The sequence below is a fragment of the Protopterus annectens genome, chromosome 10.part0 (assembly GCF_019279795.1).
Source record: "Protopterus annectens isolate FY-2018-M chromosome 10.part0, PAN1.0, whole genome shotgun sequence".
NCBI classification, from domain to species: domain Eukaryota; kingdom Metazoa; phylum Chordata; order Ceratodontiformes; family Protopteridae; genus Protopterus; species Protopterus annectens.
The window spans coordinates 518,974,870-518,994,152 of NC_056744.1; the positions used below are offsets into that span (position 1 = coordinate 518,974,870).

Consider the following 19,283-nt stretch of genomic DNA (forward strand, 5'->3'; position numbering starts at 1 on the left):
GGCTTTTGACAGGTCAATGAAGAGTGCAGATGAGAGGTAGTTATTGTTCCGGTTGGTGTTAATAGTATTGGTGAAAGATAGAAGGGCAGTGGTGGTGCTGTGAAAGGGTCTAAAGCCATGTTGGCAGCTGGCCAGGATGTTATTTTTAGTTAGGTAGTCTATTAGCTGATGATGGATACATTTCTCCATGATCTTAGCTAAAGGTGAGAGTAGTGCTATGGGCCTATAGTTGGAGTACTCATTAGAGTTGCCTCCTTTATGTAAGGGAATGATGTGGGAGATTTTCCAAAGATTGGGGATAGTGCTTTCAGAAATGGTACGGTTAATGAGAATAGCTACAGGATGAGCAATTGCTCTGGCTGCAAGTTGAAGGTATTCAGCTGGAAGGTTGTCATCAGAGGGTGTACAGGGTTTTAGCTTGTGAATTAGTTTCTGGATAAAGGAGATTGAGATGGGTTTTATCTTGAAAATAGGAAGATTGTCATGTTGGGAATTAGGTAGGTTAGTGTTTGTAGAGGTTAGCTGTGTGGCCAGGGTTTGAATGGTCTCTGTAAAATAGGTATTGAAGGCATTGGCAATTTCTAGATTGGTTTTGTTTTCTGACTCTAGGGGTGGAGGGGTACTAGAATGGCCGGGCTGAAGAAGGTTATTAATGGCAGTCCAAAATTTTTGTGGATTCTTAGTGTGAGACTGTTGAAGTTTACTGTAATAGGCTTTTTGTCAGAGAGTATGGCTTTTTTAGTAGTATTACGTAGTTGTCTAAAGTTCAGGTGTTCTGAGACATCTCTAGTTGCTCTCCATTTAGCCCAGGATTTGTTTCTTATAAGTATTTTTTGTTTTGTGTCTTTTGAGAGCCAGGGAGCAGATTTGAACTTTATCCTGATAGATCTTTTGGGTGCGTGGGTATCTAGTATTGTTAAGAATTTGTGGTTAAAGTAGCTGACAGCTTCGTCTAGTGGGAGGATTTTTAGGGGGTTCCAGTTGCAGGCATTTAGTTCCATTTGAAATAAAAAATAAAGTGAGATAGTTAATTTGGATAAAATAACTAAATTCAAAGTTTTAAAAGTCCACATATTGAGCAATTAGAGTTAATTAATAGTCTATTATTGCTAAAATAGTTCAAGAAATACAAGTATGTGTATTCATTTTATTGTTACCCTATTGCTCAAGCATGTGGTTTCATAGTGTCTATGTTATTCAGCTAGCTGATAATAACTTGGAACCTGTTATGCTAATTTAAAATTAAATGAAAGTTATTCAAACAAAAAAGACCTTAAGGTTAACTTTATAAGACACAAACAAAATACAAACATTTTATATGTTATACATATCTACATCTATCTATCTCTCTATCTATCTGTCTATGTAGGGTCTACTTTAGAAAGACAAAAATGCAAAATCTCGAATGCTCACATGAGCGAATAATCAGACACTCGAAAGTGGTATTTTTGGATCGCAGTTCATAGGTTCAGGTACTAGGCTATCTGCCTGAGGGCATTTGTAAGTCTAGCCAGAATGTGTCAGCTTTCACCACCCCATTGATTAATTAACTGAGCCTCTGTCAAGAAGAGCCAATGAAGTGATCCCAGGTGTGTATTTTCTGTTACCCATCCACTCGTCAAGGTTTCTCTTGAAGAGTGTTAGTGAGGGGCTCTGCTTAATGTAGTTAGGAATTTTGTTCCAAAGCATATGGAGTCTCTGTGACAGGACTCTATCCCTCCAGCATGTTCTATTTATTGTTGTGGTGAGGTTTAGATCACTAGAGCGAGTGGCTCTCAGTGACCTCGATTTCTTTAGGTGGAGTATGTCCATCAATTCTGAGTTGTACATGGCTTTGTAAGTCAGGCAGAAATCCCCTCTGAGTAAGCAATATGCCACTGAGTACAGCCAAAGTTTTTCCAGTTGGGCTGCATAGAACATATATTTGAGGCCACTAATCCTCTTGGTGAGGTACTTTTGTGGTCTTTCCAGCTGTTGGAAGTGTCTTGTGGCTTACATCCCAAACGGGGCATTGTACTCTATGATGGGTCTGATGAGTGTCAAGAAGAGGGGCACTATAACCTCTTTATTTCTAGATGCAAACCCTTTAGTAATTAGATGGACTACATAGAAGGATTTGCAAACTACTTTGGCAATATGATTGTCAAAGGAGAGATTACTATCTACCTGGGTCCCCAGATCTCTTATTACTTATTCTGTATTAAGGGGGCTGCCACCTATGTGGTAGTTCATGGGTGTTTTGTTTTTCCCAAATGGGATGACTATGTATTTTTTGGCATTTAGCTTGAGACCATGACTTTGACACCAAGTGTCCATCTCAGTAAGGCCCTTTTGGAGAATGTCCATGTCAGCCAGAGAGTCAACTATGACTCCAAGTTTGCAGTCATCGGCGAAATTGGTTAGCCATAGTCCTCCTGTGTTTGCCTGTACTTCTGAGAAGTATATGCTGAACAGTAGGGGTCCCAGGACCGAGCCTTGTGGGACACCACTTGTGACTGATTTAGAGTTGGACATAGAGCCCATTATTCTTACCGTGTGAGTTTTGTCTGTAAGCCAGTTGGCAACCCATCTCGTGACGTAGGGGTTTATGTTCAGGCTGGTGTGTTTTTCTTTTTGCTTTTGAAAGGGCTGTTTTCACCTGTGCGTCTGTGATTTCCAGGACACTACACTTTTCCGGTACTGTTGTGGGCCCTTTTGGGGGTGAGAGGGGGATGAAGTTTGCACTGAATCTATCTGCCAGGATGTTGGCAATATCAGTAGGTTCAGTATATTTTGTGCCATTTTGCACTAGCTCAGAGCATATCTGTGAGTTGCCACTTAGATTCTTGACATAGCTAAAGAAGGCCTTGTGGTTATCTTTCGAATCCTTGGCTAGTTTTCTTTCGAAGTTAGCCATGGATGATTTTATGAGCAACCTTAGTTTCTTACTGATACTGATCAGGGATGTCTTTCCTTCTTGGGATTTGCTTTTTTTCTGAACTAGTTTCCTCCTTCTATTGTATAGCCTGTTTATGGCAGGGGTTCAGCAGACTGATTTTCTTCTCTTAGGGGAGTGAGTCTGAGTTTTGCTAGGGATGGCACGATCCATGCATCCCTGTAGGTGGTCATAGAGCGCATTTGTAAAGGTTCCTGCATTTTGGACACTGTTATCCTTTAGCGTGGGGGCTGTGAAACTTACCACCTCTGTCTTAAGTAAGGTGAAGTTTGCTGTAGAAAAGTTTTTCACTGTGGTTTCCCCTGGTTGTGGGTGATGGTGTGGTTTATACATCCAGAATGATTAGTTTATGATCTGATCTAACCAGTGACGGGTTGATCTCTGGTGCGGAACACCTGTCGCCCATGTTGGTGATGACCAGGTCCAATATGTTTTCACCTCTGGTAGGGGAGTTTACCAGCTGATCCAGGGCATTTGAGTTGATAAATTCCAGGAAGCGCTGGACCTGAGAGTTTGTACTTGAGTAGTTCTCCCAGTTATCGATAGGGTAATTGAAATCGCCCAATATCAGGGTGTTTGGTAGGACCTGCATGTTTTCCAATGTCTCTAGAAAGGTGGAGTGGTGGTCCTGGGTCATGGAGGGTGATCTGTAGCAGGCCACAATTTGCATTGCAGATTTGCCTGATGTTAGTTGCACATGGATGACCTCAGAGGTATCATGCTGCGCCACTAACCTGGAGGTTTAAGTATCCTTGATGAATATGGATACACCCCCTCCTTTTGTGTTTTGGTCCATGTTCTGTGGCCGAATTGTGTGGTATGAGTTGTAGCCTTGTAGTGCTGGGGTGCTCTGTGGAGGCTTGAACCAGGTTTTAGTTTCTGCACAGATGTCGACGTTCTCCATACTGAGGAGTGCTTTGAGCGTGTGCATTTTGAGTTTTAAACTCTTGCCGTTAAGTAGCATAAGCCTCATTTCTTTATTTGTGCTGTTTACAGAGGTGGGTATGAATTTTGAGCCTTGCCTAAAAAAGGCACTATGGAGGCAGCAAGAGCCATGGCCAGTATTCGAAAGCCTAGGGGTGACAGGTGCAAGCCATCTCTTGCGAAGCAACGAGGCTTGTCGAGCATGTCGTCCCAGGCTGACAGACACTGGATCCCCTTTGAATGACACCAGAACCTTAGCCAATTGTTGAAATTGATCATTTTTTTCTTTATACTGGGCATCATTCTTGGTGAGGGCAGGATGCTACTCAGGGTCAGGGTCAAACCCGCCTGGGCTACATGATCAGAGATCTCTTCCATGTCTCCCCTGTCTTCAGTACAGTGAAGATCGGAATATTTGCCCTTTCCTCACTGTAGTGTGATCTCGAAGTAGGAATATATATTTAGCGGGGATGGGGGGGTGCAGCCCCCCCCCCCACAATACCAATTTTGAGTTTTTCATTATTCGCTCATGTGAGCGTTCGAGAGTTTGCATTTTTGGTTTTATGACACAGACCCCCTCTCGCTCTCTCTCTCTCTCTGTAGATATATATATATATATATATATATATATATATATATATATATATATATATCTATATCTATATATATTAGGGCACCAGGAACTTTGTCAAATGATACTTTGGTTGACATCTGTTTAATCAAAACAATTTGGTCGATTAAACAGATGTCCGACAGTCATGAGAGACTGATAATCCACAGGTAGGGGAATATACCCATTTCCTTGGTGATTGTGCCATCTAGGTGTAAAAATATATAATTAGCATGGGTTGTGGGAGGGGTGCAGCCCCCTGCAAAAAAACAATGCTTTCTTTGTCTTTTTTTTTGGTTTTGTATCATGCATAGTAGCATGTTGACATGCATATTATCAATAAATTTGGGCTGACATTATGCATGTTGACAACAGTAATATTCAATGGATTTAAATATGCACAGATCTATTATGTATATGTGTGTGTGTCTGTGTGTGTATAAACATATATATATATATATATATATATATATACATATATATATTTACACACACACACACACACACACATATATATATATATATATATATATACATATATATGTAGATATATATATATATATATATATATATATAAATATATGTATACATATGCATGATTCCTATGAAAAACGCAACATCAAGGCACAAAAAGCAAAGATGTAAAATCAAGAATTTAATATCTGCACAAATAAAGACAGATGAGCTCTTTCATCCACTATATGGTTGGACTTCATCAGATAATAAACTTTACTCAAAACCTGCCATATAATCATTCAAAACTAGATCACATGACTTTTTATGTTTAAAATGAAAGTATATAAAAATACATAGATAGAAAAACTCCTTGGTACTACTTGTGAATAAAAAAATAATTACTTAACATACACACTTCTTTTTAATACAATTTAGGTTTAAGAATAAACCTAATTTGAAAAGGATTTTATGCCAATCAGTTGATAGATGCAGAGTAGGAGAGACCATGGGTACTGTGCCTTGTGGGCAGTGTAATTTTTGTGGTTCTCTGAACTCCAGTGGCCTATTTATACATCCTGATACAGGACAGGAATTTAGGTTCAAAGTGTCAGCTAAGTGTAGTACCTCGCATGGTGTTTATCTGGCGGAGTGTAAGCTATGTGGCTCATTCTATATTGGGAAAACGAACAGGATATTCTGTAATAGAATAAGGCAACATCTGTATGCTATTTGGATATATTTACCTAATAATGCTTTAGCCAAACATGTCTCAGCAATGGGGAAAGAGCATATATTCCATTCTATGGTGATATATATGATCATACCAATCAACCGGGAGGGTGATATAAGGAATGGCACCGAGAAGAGGGAAATGAATTGGATTCTGAGACTTAGAGCAGATAGAGGGAGAGGTCTCAATGAAAGAGCCTCTCTCAAACCTATCTTGAAGTCCAGAAGAATGATTGTTAAGTAAAAGTACCACATTCTAATGGATTTTGGCTGTGTATATGTATTTGTATTACTATATCTTGTGGCTATGTTTATAGTCTCCATTTATTCATATGTTTATAGTATTGGTCTACTTACTTATTCTTTGCTCATATGATAAGCTGCTACTTGAGATATTTGTCTATATTTATTGGACAATTTTAATATGATGCTCATCTTTATAATTTTGTGCCATCTATTATGTTTTTTTTTGGGTATTGTCTAGACCCACTTTTGTGGCCACTCATATTAATGCACCACTATTAAGTTGTTATTTTCTTCAATTCATGGTTCGTGCAGCTTTTATGTTAGAATATGTTATAGAGTTTTAGTTTTAGTATGTTGTGTGCTTTTTGAGTTTCTCTGAATACTTTATTCATGTACCATACATGTGTTATTTTTAAGCAGTTTTTAGTGATACTATTTATAGCATTTATTAGCTAAGTATAAGGTAGATACTTTTAGGATTAGTTAGTGGTTTAGTTTTGTAGTTTCTGCCTTTATTAGCATTTTTATTAGCATTTATATTTATCAAATGCTTTCGTACAGATGTATATTAAGTTTTAAGAGTGCAAGAAAAGTATGAAGTTTAAGTGTTTACTTTGCCTTTATGTTCTTTATTGATTTATTGCTTAAGTGGTATGCATGGTGGGTATATAAGGTATTGTATAATGTGGGTCTTTATGGTCTGATGAAATGAATGTGAAAGCGCTTCCCTCTGTGCATGAATAATGGACTTTGCTTTTATACTTTTATGTGACTTTGGCATTCTTATGGCTCATGGTTGCCTATGCTACTACAACTTGGCTACATTATCCTGTTTTACTTTTCTGGTAGCAAGGCATTTGCTCCGCTTTGTGCTATTTGCTTTGTTTTATATTTTTAATAAACACTGAATGAAAATAACATCATTCAAACTGGGGGGGGGCTGTAACATTAAGGTATATCTACCACCATAACTATCTTTTTTCAATACGAATTTTCCAAGGACCACCCTAAAATTCCTGTTGTATGCCTTCTACAACACAAAAACAAAAATAATGGGTGAAATCCTTTATTTTATGCCTACTAAGGGCATTGGTGTTTTTTTGTGTACAACTGTCATTACAATGTTCATATATATGGCCTCTAAACCTTCTCTCTGACTTACCAATATAGAAACCATCACACTTCTGACAAAGGGCAGCATACGCTATCCTGCTGGTATCACAATTTAATTTTCCTGGAATTCTATAAGTCATACTTTTAATAGTAAAAATATCTCCTATGATAAATGGACACTGTGGGCATGCCCCGCACTTATGCATACTGACCCTTGTAACTTTGGTCTCAGTGACCACATTAACATATAAACATTTGAAGTTAAATCCTTTCTTGCAAACAATTCTAGGCTCAATGCCTAAATGTGTGGAAATAGTGTGATCATTCACAATGAACTGCCAGTTTTTCTTTACCAAACTACTTACATCAAGGGCTATCAATTGAGTAAGTAGAATAAAAGAATGCTGGTAACTGGGTGCTTCTTAGTTAATACCATCCTGTACCGAATCTCTGCTAGAACCTGACACAGTATTAATAACCAAAAAATTGGTAGAAGTACCATTACCTTTCTCATTTAATAACAGGACATATGTACCATTTAGCCTTTTTTCTAATGGCTTCATCCTTAACAGGCTTAAGGAAGAATGCTGGATATCCCCTATTTTTAAACATGTTAATTAACAACAAGCATTTGTTCAAAAAATCATCTATGTTAGAAACCATCACAGCAGCATGCACCATCTGCCCTTTAATGAATGGAGAAGTGAGTTTTAATATGTTGGTTTTCTGTAGATATTTGAACTGAGTTGGGAATTTTCAGGGATCTTGGTTAATTTAACATCTAGAAAGGCTGTAGTCTCAGTACCTACATTATGGGTGAACTGGAAAAAATGAAGGTGTGTTATTAATATATGTAATAAACTCATCAATTTTCTCCATATTATCTGACCAAATGATAAAAATATCATCTATAGGTAACGAGTGTAAATATTCCAAGCTGAGCTCTTACTGCTGTTAAATATATACCGGTCCTCCCAAGCTGCCATAACTATGCTGGCGTATAATGGACCACATGCCGCACCCATAGCGACACCCTTTTCTTGATGGAAATAATTAACTTCAAATACAAAATAGTCATGTGTAAAACAATGGCACAAAAAACGCTGCTCTGGTATGGCTCCAAAGCTCACAAACGTCAATGCAAAAGTTCAAAGCATAAAAATACTGGTAAGGTGAAGCTCAGGATCTCACAAATTTCAGTCCATCAAAGAAACTTTCTGGCAGTACTGTCTTTATTGCAACACAAGCACTTTCACAATCAGCTTCATCAGGTGTATAAGCATATAGTATAAACACACACCTTTATATCTAACTACTAAATCACATGACCTACATCAATGAACATTTAAAAAGATATTACTATGTTATAAAAAATCTAAGCAGAGTATAATATGACAATATAATACTTACACTAAACATATAAAGACAACTAAATAGTAAAAGTAAAAGTAAAAATAATAAAAACGTGATAAAAAACACAAGGGTCTACCTGCGTAAAGCTCTTTTTCCAAGTACAGGTTTCATGGGCACACAATCATTAAGCCCATGTCCATAATTTGCTCTAAGCATCACTATCCATTTTGCTTCCATCTCTTCTCTTCTTGCTCTAACATTCCCTCTCCTCATGTTTACATATGTTCTACAAACCACCATGAACTGAAAACTATGGTGATCACCCATAATCGAGACATGTTTCACTAGAGCATTGACACTACAGCCTTTCCTTACATGATAACATGCTCTCTAATTCTTTCTTTTAATGTCCGGTCCGTTTTGCCTACATAAAATTTGTTACAGACCAAGCAGCTAGCAAGATAAACTACGTGTGCAGTCTCACAGGTGGCACTAACCCTGATATCAAACATTTGTTCTGTATCTGGATGTTTAAAGAATGTATCTTTATTGATATATTTGCATTGTGTACATTTACCACATCGTTTAGTCCCATGTTCTAAATTACTATAAATTTTACTTTTTGGTGTGCAAAGTCTTCTTTCCAGATTTTTCTTATTTTTAAATGTGAACTGAGGTGTATATCCTACTATGTCACTAATCTGAGCATCTGTTATCAATATTTTCCAATGTTCATTAATAATATCTGTATATTTCCTGACATCCCTTGAATAAGGTATACAGACCTTAAGTTTATTATCTTTCTTGTATCCTTTTTTATCAGGTCTCTCTGAAAAATAAGGTTTGGCTCTTGTTTCCCTTAGTTGCTTAGTAACCTTAAAAATATTTTGGATTAATGCTTGATCATAACCTCTTTCTGAGAGTTCATGACCAGTCATAATCATTTGTTTCTCATATTTATCATTCTTGACACTCAGTCTAGAAGCTCTCAGAAACTCCCACAGCCTCACTGGTTCCTCTTTTTCCCTCTGCCCCTGCTCAAACTGGTATTCCTGGAATATGGATGGTAGTTTGGTTGCTCGCTTTTCGTCTTCATGTTCTTATCTAATCTGAGTGCCTGACTGGGGGATGTTCTAAAGGGGGATATTCAAAGTGAGGATCAACAAATTCAGAAGCTGATGCTTGATGAAAAACTTAAAAATCCCCATATGAATCCAAATTAGAATTTAATGGTGGATGGGGGTATGCTTCCCCCACATCATAATCTTTATGGTCCTGCTCCAGTTTTTACCCAGCTGGATTTTAGGGCAAGTGTTATCCACCTCTGAAAAAATAGAACAAAATTGTTGTTTTTCCTGCTGAAACTGCAAATGCTCATGGGTGGATTTAGTGAGCTTCTTAATATCAGCATACAAAATATCCATCTCTGTAACATTATGTTTAATTAGGATCTCCATCAGCTCACAGTCATGACAGTCGAACATGGCAAGTAGCTCCTGGTAAAGGAGAGAGTGTTGCACTAAACCTGTGGGAAACGTCCATGTTTGGAGTCCCTTCACTGTGCCTTGACTGACTCCTAGAAATACACATTTCTCTTGCTGAAGCTTTCTGTATTTCAGCAACTTTTTGTGAAATTCAGTAAGTTGCAAATCCAAATTAGGCACTTCCGGAATGTTGTCCACACTGTAAATCACTGTTCGATTTAGCCATTGGTCTAGATTAAATGAATCATTATAGCTCTGAGTGGAATCAAGAGGGGAAACAAAATGAACTTGCCTCTGTGCCAGTGTAATTTCATACATCTGAGTCAGATGTTGCAATTCCATGCTTTCAGCAGACTGCCAAATACCTTCAACGGGCTGGGAATAAAATTGTTGCGGCAGTTGCTGCATGAGAAGCGTTAAACTTAAATGGAATCATTTAAAGCTTCCATGCTGAGAGTGCTAGTTGGCAATGAAACTTCACTACAAACACGAGTAGCCATACGAGCCACAAACAATTCCAATACCCAAAATCAAGGCACGAGAAGCACAGATGTAAAACTGAGAAATTAATATCTCCACAAATAAAGGCAGATAAGCACTTTCATCCACTATAAGGTTAGACTTCATCAGATAATAAACTTTATTCAAAACTAATAGATCACATAACAGAACACACCTCCAAGTGTATATAAATTAAAAGTGACATCCCAGTATTCTTAAAATTGAACACTATACAAACAGAACTTTTTATGTGTAAAATCAAATATATAAAAGACATAGAGAGAAAAACTCCTTGGTACTATTTGGGACTAAAAAAATAATTACCTTACATTTGCCCTTGTTTTTAATAAACACTGAATGGAAATAACATCAATCGACCCATGGGGAGCTGTAGCATGTAGCATCATTCCTATGCACTTTGTTGTGCAGTTCCTGCTAGTTATCAGATCACAGTGTGCAATGGAAACATTTTGGTGAAACATACCTTAGTGATTATGGCTCAGAGAATGTACAGGGAAAGATGATCATGCCCCTTACAGGACTGATAGTATCACTTGTGTTATAGATTTGCTTTGCTAACTTTTACTAAAAAGATTTTATCCTGCACTATGTTACAATCATGTACAGTATGGCAAATGATATAATTATATGTATGCAGATACAAAGGTGCACACAAACACACACAGACACATGCATGCTTGTAAAGAAAGCAAACAAAACGTGCCCTACAAGCACATCTAAGTTGGTGTATTACTTCATGCCAAATTACTTCAGAACATGCACTGATGCCACCCATATGCTACAATGAAACGAAAGGAGGAACCAATGGCTTAGATGCAAGATCACTTTTTGGTTTGATGAAGGTTTATGGACTTTCTCTTCAAGCAGAAGGCTTCTGATAGATTTAACTGTGCAGCTGGCTACTATGGCCAGTAAAACCCAACTTATTTAGTTATTTATTTATTTATTTATTGTATGTTTTTCTTTGCATAAACAGGTATTGTCTATCTTAAGTTTCGCCTGTTAGCAGCATTAATGCATTATTGACTAGTTTGCCTTCTGTTCTTTATTGTTTTTCAAATGGCTGACTAGTTACCTTTGCAGCAGACAACAAGCAGTAGCTAGCCACATTTTCTCTATACATGCCTAAAAAAACCGTCATTCCCCAGAGTTCTATTTTTGTTCCTCTCCTCTTTAATAGCTTCAACACTGACCGACACAATAAATCTTGTAAAGGATCAGTTATTCAGGATGCAGGTGATTCTGCCATCCTTTACTCACCTAACTCTTTGTCACACCTCCAACCCATAACTCAGGAAGCTTTTACCTCTATTGAGACGTGGTTTAGTAATGTTCAACTTTTACTTAACCTCAAAAAAATAAAACTTCTTCTCTTTGCACCTAAATCCAATATCTCCAGTATTAACAACATCAGGTTCATCTTCCTGAACAATACAATAAGTTAGTCACTCACACAAAATTATTAGGTATAACTACTGACAACAACCTTAAATTTGAATTCCACAAACAAATGAATATATAAAAAATCAGAAATTAGGCATCCTCTACAGGCATAAATATTTCCTAAATAACTCCACCAAGAGCTACCTTTGTTAATCTTGACAATACTTACCTGCTACTTTCTCTCTCTCTCTCTCTTACATGGAGCACCAATCTACAAACTAGTTTGAAAACCAAACTAGAAGCCTGTCATATCAGACTCACAACTGTTCTTCCCTTCATTCACTAAAGTGGCTTGAATTTCCGCAATAGTTAAATTACCTTCATTTTGTAACAACGTATAATATTATTCATAAATCTACAGCATGCTCAGCCTTTAGCTCCATTCTCCAACCCTACTATACAAAAAGATCTCTCCAGTCTGAAGACAAACAGCTCATGTCCCTAAATAAACCACACGGATCAGTTGGAGGAATGCTATACTACTAACGCACTGCAAAAAAACAAAACAAACTGGAATCCCTTACCTTGTTCCATGATATCTCATCTGAGCCTGGCTAATTGTTAATGATAGTGATAGAACTATAGGTTGTATACAAAGATTTATAAAGTCTAGGAAATCGGAAATGATGAGGTAATTGTTTGTTTGTTACATTACACCCAAACTTGAATACGGAATAACAATATGGAAACATCATAAGAAAACAAGCGTTAGTAAACTGGAAAGAGAACAGTGGAAATATATCAAGGGCATCCATGGATGTGAACATCTAAGTTATTATGAAAGACTAAAATATCTGAACTTGTACAGTGTCCTTACAGATATCTAAGAGGAGATCTTATTCAGGTATATAGGGCATTTAGAGACAACTACCTCTGAGAATGTTTTGGGGTTATCAAAGAGTAGTAGAGAATCATCAGACAACTTACACAGAAGATTCTGTAGGAATGAGAAGTGTATAATTAGTTCTCCGAGACAGCAGCTGATCCATGGAACAGACTACCAAATTACATTAAAGCAAGTGCTAGTTTCGATGTTTTTAAGAACAGCCTAGGCACTTATTATGGGAACAACTGTTTTGGTATACTGGCAGGCTAGAAGGGCATTAATGCCCATGTTTGAAATACTTTTATGTATGAGTGTACCTTTAAACACATAACCAAAGAATTCCTATCCAAAAAATGGCTGTGCTCATGCACTAATCCAGGTTAAACGATCTCTTATCTTATCTATGTACCCCTCTTTCCTTCTTTCCATTCATATTTTAACTTTCTCATATTTCTCTTTCTTCATTTTCTTTCTTCCTCTCCTTTTTTTTTATTTCGCCCCATTTGCTCTTCTCTGCAGCTCTGCCATACTCCATCTTTTGTTTTCTCCCTTAATTCAACTATTTTTTCTACAATCTATCTTTCTCTCACCTTCCTCTGCAAATTCTATTCTTTTTCCTGGAATTCTTTCCTTCTACTGAATTTACAACTCATCTTATAATTTATAATGACACCCCGTTCTTAGAATGACTAATTTACATACCATTGTAAACACTTCTCAAAATGTTTTAGCTAATAAATGTTAAATATCACTGAATTTATTAGGCATAATATGATTTATACATTTCATCATTATATTTTTGGTAAGCCTTTCATTTATACCGTGTATACTTTTTATATTTCTTTTTGTAAATATCACTTTAACTTCTTTCCATGTAACCAGAGCTTTTATCCTCGGGCCTCCACTTTAAATTGGTACCTTTTGGTCCAGTCGGACTTTCCTCGTAAATAAATGTCAATAAACAATTTTTATTTTTGAAATGGTGTATTACACTAGATGATAAAGCCTGCAGAAATGAACAACTAACTTAAATTACTAAAATACCAGAAATAAAACAGAATTACAGACTGTAAGAAAATATCAGACTTGAGTTTCTACAGGAATGTATTGCACTTTGGGTTCAGCAAAGATATTTTCTGAACACGGCAGGATAAGTAGAGAAAAATAAGCAAACAAAATGGTAAGATTGTCCTACAGATAAAATAAAGATAAAACCTCCAAAACACTTACAGAGCAAGTTAGAAAGCCACGGTGCTTGGTTATGATGAACAATGGCAACGCAGAATGTATTGAGAGCAACCAAGCTTAAGACAATCCAGTAGAAGACCTGAGATTTGACCATGTGACGGACGGAGATCCGGAGCATTCTTTCTTTCCTCTTGAAGTAGGAAGGGCCATCCATCTTTGTACTTTTGATGCTGGCGCCTCGAGCAAGAGGAGTGCCTGGAGGGATGGGAGGTGAGAAAAAATGTTTAGTCTAGAAATAAAGTGTTTTTTTTATGAGGATCTCCAACACACGCACACACACACACACACACACACACACACACACGCATCCCTGTTGGAAAATTATGCTCTGCAATATATCTGTATTATTAGAATGCTATAAAGAGAGAAAAAAATACACACATATATATATATATATACTCATGCACATATATATATATATATATATATATATATATATATATATATATATATATATATATATATACATACACATGCATATGCGCACACACAAACACTCTTGGATCTTTATATCTGTATACAAATATCTATCTCTCAATAGATATACAGATAGATAATAGATAGATAAAAGATAAAGTCACATCAAAAATTATATACAGTCTCTCTGAAATTTCTATTGTTATTTATACATGTGCTGTTAGAATTCCAAACCTGTCAAATAAAACTTGTCTGCACCATAGTTTTAGTTGGCAGTGGACGAGATACACAAAATGGTATCATTTATTTATTTATTTATTTATTTACACTGTTTATTCATTCACACGTATTTACCAGGCTAGTGAACCAATCCCTGATGGAGGTTTCAGCTCTGGAGTTAGAACAAAAGTAACAGGGAGAAAGGTTTACACAGTCACACTCTGGGATTGCTTATCAGAAATGTAGCTATGATCAATACAGTCCTAGGAAAACTACAATCCTATTATAACTGATGTTTCCAAAATTGGTAGTAATCTATCCGTTTTGACAGCATTTAAAAATGGATTTTAATTCCCCATGCTCATTAGACTGACTGTAAACATTAAAGTATCATGTTAATACTGCAATACATTGTTATAATTGTCTTTCATAGTAAATGCATACGTTGTTAAAGTTTCAGGGAGGTTAACCATTAAAATGAGTCACAGTTTGCCACTTAAGAATCCTCTGCTTATTTCCTGTTTCAAAATGTTGTAGAATGTTACAGATTTTAATATGCATTATTATCTACCAGTGGGTATAGATGAGGCCATGTTGGGTTAGTTCTTCTAATAAGGTGATCAGTTATTATAGTTGTGGAAAGAAGATCAATATGCACATACATGAAATAAATCAACATTTACTGGCAATTCAGTTTTTATTTTCAATATTCTGTCTATTGATTCTATTATATTTGTTGTTGTTAATAGTGTTAGGGCTCCTACTATGTCATTTATTATGGGTATTATACTGAATTAATAGCTAATGTTGCTTTATTCTTTTATAGTGATGTGTTTAGATTACACTGAGCAAAGTGAGAAATTAAATGAGAAATACTTCTATATCTGTCTGTCTATCTATCTATCTATGCATTTGGATATATTTCAGTTTATAGAAGAATATATTGACTGGCAAGTAATCAAACACAACTGGTTAATCAACTACCGATTTGCAAATAAAATGTTTTTTTTTTTTTGTCAAGGGAAATGCCCTCTTGCACCCCACCACACACGAATAATTATATATACCTACCCCAAGATTGTGCTACAACGGGGAAAGGACAAATTCTGTGATCCCTGCTGCACCATGACTTTGCACATACTGCAATCAGCTGATTTTTGATTGCACATACTGGCTTTTTTTCAGTCAATACAATGAACTTTCGATCAACTGTCTATAAACCATATATAGACATATTTTTCACTCTATTTACATATATACATATATATATATATATATATATATATATATATATATATATATATATATATACTTGTGATATTAATATATAGATTAGATATGATGTCTGTGTGTATGTAAATATATGTATATAAATATATACACACACACGCGCGTATAGCTATATATGTATTAAAATGTGTGTGTGTGTGTGTGTGTGTGTGTGTGTGTGTGTGTGTATATACTTAAATATATATATATATATATATATATATATATATATATATATATATATATACATATATATAGATATATAGATATACACATATATCGACATATATATAGATATATATATATATATATATATATATACACACATATATGGTTGTAGTGACTATAATTAACACACCTGAATGTTGTTGTCAATGACGTTCACTGCAAAAGGTCGACAATACAAATGTCAACAATCCATCATGCATGTGCAAGAAAAATAGTCATGCATACAAAAAATAAATAAATACATAAATAAATAAATAAATTTAAAGAGAAAAACAACATTTTACAGAGAGCAAGTCCTCCACTACCCCTTTTGTTGGGCATGCACCTATACACCCCCATTAAATATATATCCTAACTCTAAAATTACATTATTCCTGGGAAGACAAATATTCCCTAGCCACGGAGACTGTAGATCTCACTTGAGTTGATCAACTACATAACAGATATTTGGAAGTGTTGACTAAAGTCCCAGCTCATACATATATAGATATATATGTATATATATAGACACATGGATGTCTAATGTTCTTACCTGGGGATTGCTGATACATTCTTCAGCAGAAAAAATTTGAATTGCATATTATTGCAGGTCAAATTAAACAAATTATGGTATAATCAAAGAGATGCTCTTCGACTATATCATAATTTGGGGTATTTTCCCTTTGTTCAAGTTTATGCAAATGTAGACTTAGTACATTTAAGTTCTGGGGCATTGCAGCAGAGCCCCTACATCAGATGGTGCGAAATGCAAATCCCCCCACATATAGTGGTTTAAAGAGTGGGGCAAGTGAGGCATGTTTGTATGTTGGATATATGCTGTGCTTTGCTCTTTTATTGCCTTGCTACTTGTTTTGGTCTGCTGTATTGTCAGGAATACAATTAAGTATATCTGGAGTGTCTTTTGATTTTTATCTGTAATCTTTTCTGTAAATTTCTTACCTAACATGGCCTCATCTATACCCACTGGTAGATAATAATGGATGATAACATACACTTTTGTTTTATATACTACTTACAATTTATCAAATTGTGCGATTGCAAATATAAACTTATTGTTTACATTTGGCTTCAGTATAGTCAGTTGTTTTCCATTTGTTCAATGTATTATGATTAATTTAATCTACAATCTTTAATTGTAAAAGTATATGTCTGTCTATATAAACACATACACACACACACACACACACACACACACACACACACACACACACACACACACACACACACGCACTCAAATATGTTTTAAATACAGCCTACTGGCAAAGCTTCGTTGCCCTGTCAAGACTGAATTTGACAATGGGCAAGAGAAGGTCAACACATCAGTTTTGTAGTTTATGTCTCTGTTGATGTTTCGTATGGTAAATATCTGTTCGTTGAATCACCTTCTCAAGATGACGATGAAGTAGACAGCTTCTTAATAGTCCATCACTAACTCCCTCATACACAGCAGTACCAGCATGATTCTTTACCCTGTGAAGTCAGCTATAGAATCTGATTACCTTACATTCATTTTGTCTTGTGGGCTACTACGTGAACTATTTCAGTGTTTCATTATATCTCGGTATTTGATCTATTGGTTAACTATAAAGATCAACAAATTCACCGGCTTTACTGAACAGTTGCAACATAGCACTGTAAAAGTAAAAAGAAAATTTTGATGGAAGTCTCACTCTTTCATTATCTAGTAACTGAAAACAAAATGTATGTCAGTCCATTCAATGTCAGTGCATTCAGACATGTATGTAAAGAACTTATGATAATAATTACATGAACAAAATTCCACAGCACAATTAGGGTGTTTCTCATCTGCTTCATATCACTACAGCAAAGGAAATAATTTTTGTACAAAAGAGTTCTAATGCCAAGATTTCATTATACCTGAAAATACAGTATATACACCCTGATATCTACTTATGAGCTCAAACATATTTTAGAAATTTGAGACTTTTTTTAATAACGAAATAATTTTCACACACGTAGAAATGATGACACAGCAGACCATTTAAATTACAAACTGATAAGAATTCTCTTGCTCATTTTCAAGAAAATGAAAGAGTAGCTAAACAATATGCAGAATAGAGCTACAGACTTAAAACAGTTATCAACTGTCAGCTGTACTCACAAAGTGCATGACCAAGCCTGATTTATAGAAGCAATCTTTACATACCAAAGCATAAGTATAGTCAAATACTATATTTAAGTGAAATCTCTGACACACAGATTTCTCTAAAATTCAATAACCTCTTGCTAATTATCTCAAGGATGGAGTTCATTACACTACTTTAAACATAAGCGGTGTCTGCTCTCTGTGCTCACTGTTCTACAGTGCACAAACTGTGTTTTCTAACTTCCATAATGGTTTCAACTCCCATGCATTCAGTCACAGCCATACTGTAAATGAACTTTCCATTGATGAGAGAACTACATGACTTCACTGCCACCTCAAGAGTGTTAATGTCAGAGTCATCTGACTTATTTGCAAAAATGTTTTACTTCCATACCTGCCTGCCATTAGTCTCCAACCAGACAGAGTGTTGAGCCATTTATTTCTCTGTCTCTCTGTCATTGCATTAAACTGATGTTTCTTACTTTAATCTGTGATGGGAGGACACCTTTTTAAACAGAGCTACCCTTATCAAGGAGCTACTGTCCTTCATAGGTCAGTGCAGGAGCATTCATCTAGGCAGTCGTGAGGGAATCATTTTTGTATGTAGCCTAACCCTCCCTTTAACCATGTTATGTGCACTGTCAGTGTGCAGGCCATACAATACCATCATGAGGCACATGTGGAATTACAGATACAGCGACTGTACACATGCACTGTTTGGTGTGACTAAGCATATGTTATTAACACTACTAGGTGTTGCATTAGTGCAATGTCTCCACTAGGGGTCAATGCAGCAGGTGTTTTGGTTGTATCATCCTGAGATAGTAGACCTGACTATCACCATACATTCTGTTTCACCTCACTGACTTCTTCAGTCCTGGGACTGCAGTAAAATCCTGAATGGTGACTTGTAGCCAGGGCTTTATATTTGCAAACCATATTAAAAAAAATTGATTACAAAAACAGAAATGTTCATATTTATAACATTTATAGACACGCATATGAAATGTAAGAAAGATCTTCCCTAAGTGTAATACTTGTGTGTAGGGGATTCATAAAAAGCAGTGAACAGAATATTGAACAATCTGTGCTCAGTGCTGTGAAATTTATATCTCAGTGAATGTGCACAATGCACTCTACCTTCCTGAAGTAAA

At 36.0% G+C, this 19,283-nt stretch overlaps 1 protein-coding gene across 4 annotated transcripts in view; it reads right to left on the bottom strand.

Annotated features, from left to right (window-relative positions):
• Positions 1 to 19,283, bottom strand: part of LOC122813204 (voltage-dependent R-type calcium channel subunit alpha-1E-like) — a 4,399,719-nt gene that overhangs the window by 1,915,598 nt on the left and 2,464,838 nt on the right. For all 4 annotated transcript variants that reach the window (XM_044085387.1, XM_044085385.1, XM_044085384.1 and 1 more), the window contains one exon: positions 13,872 to 14,084. In XM_044085387.1, coding sequence (XP_043941322.1) covers positions 13,872 to 14,084 — 213 coding nt within the window. The remainder of the gene's footprint in view (positions 1 to 13,871; positions 14,085 to 19,283) is intronic.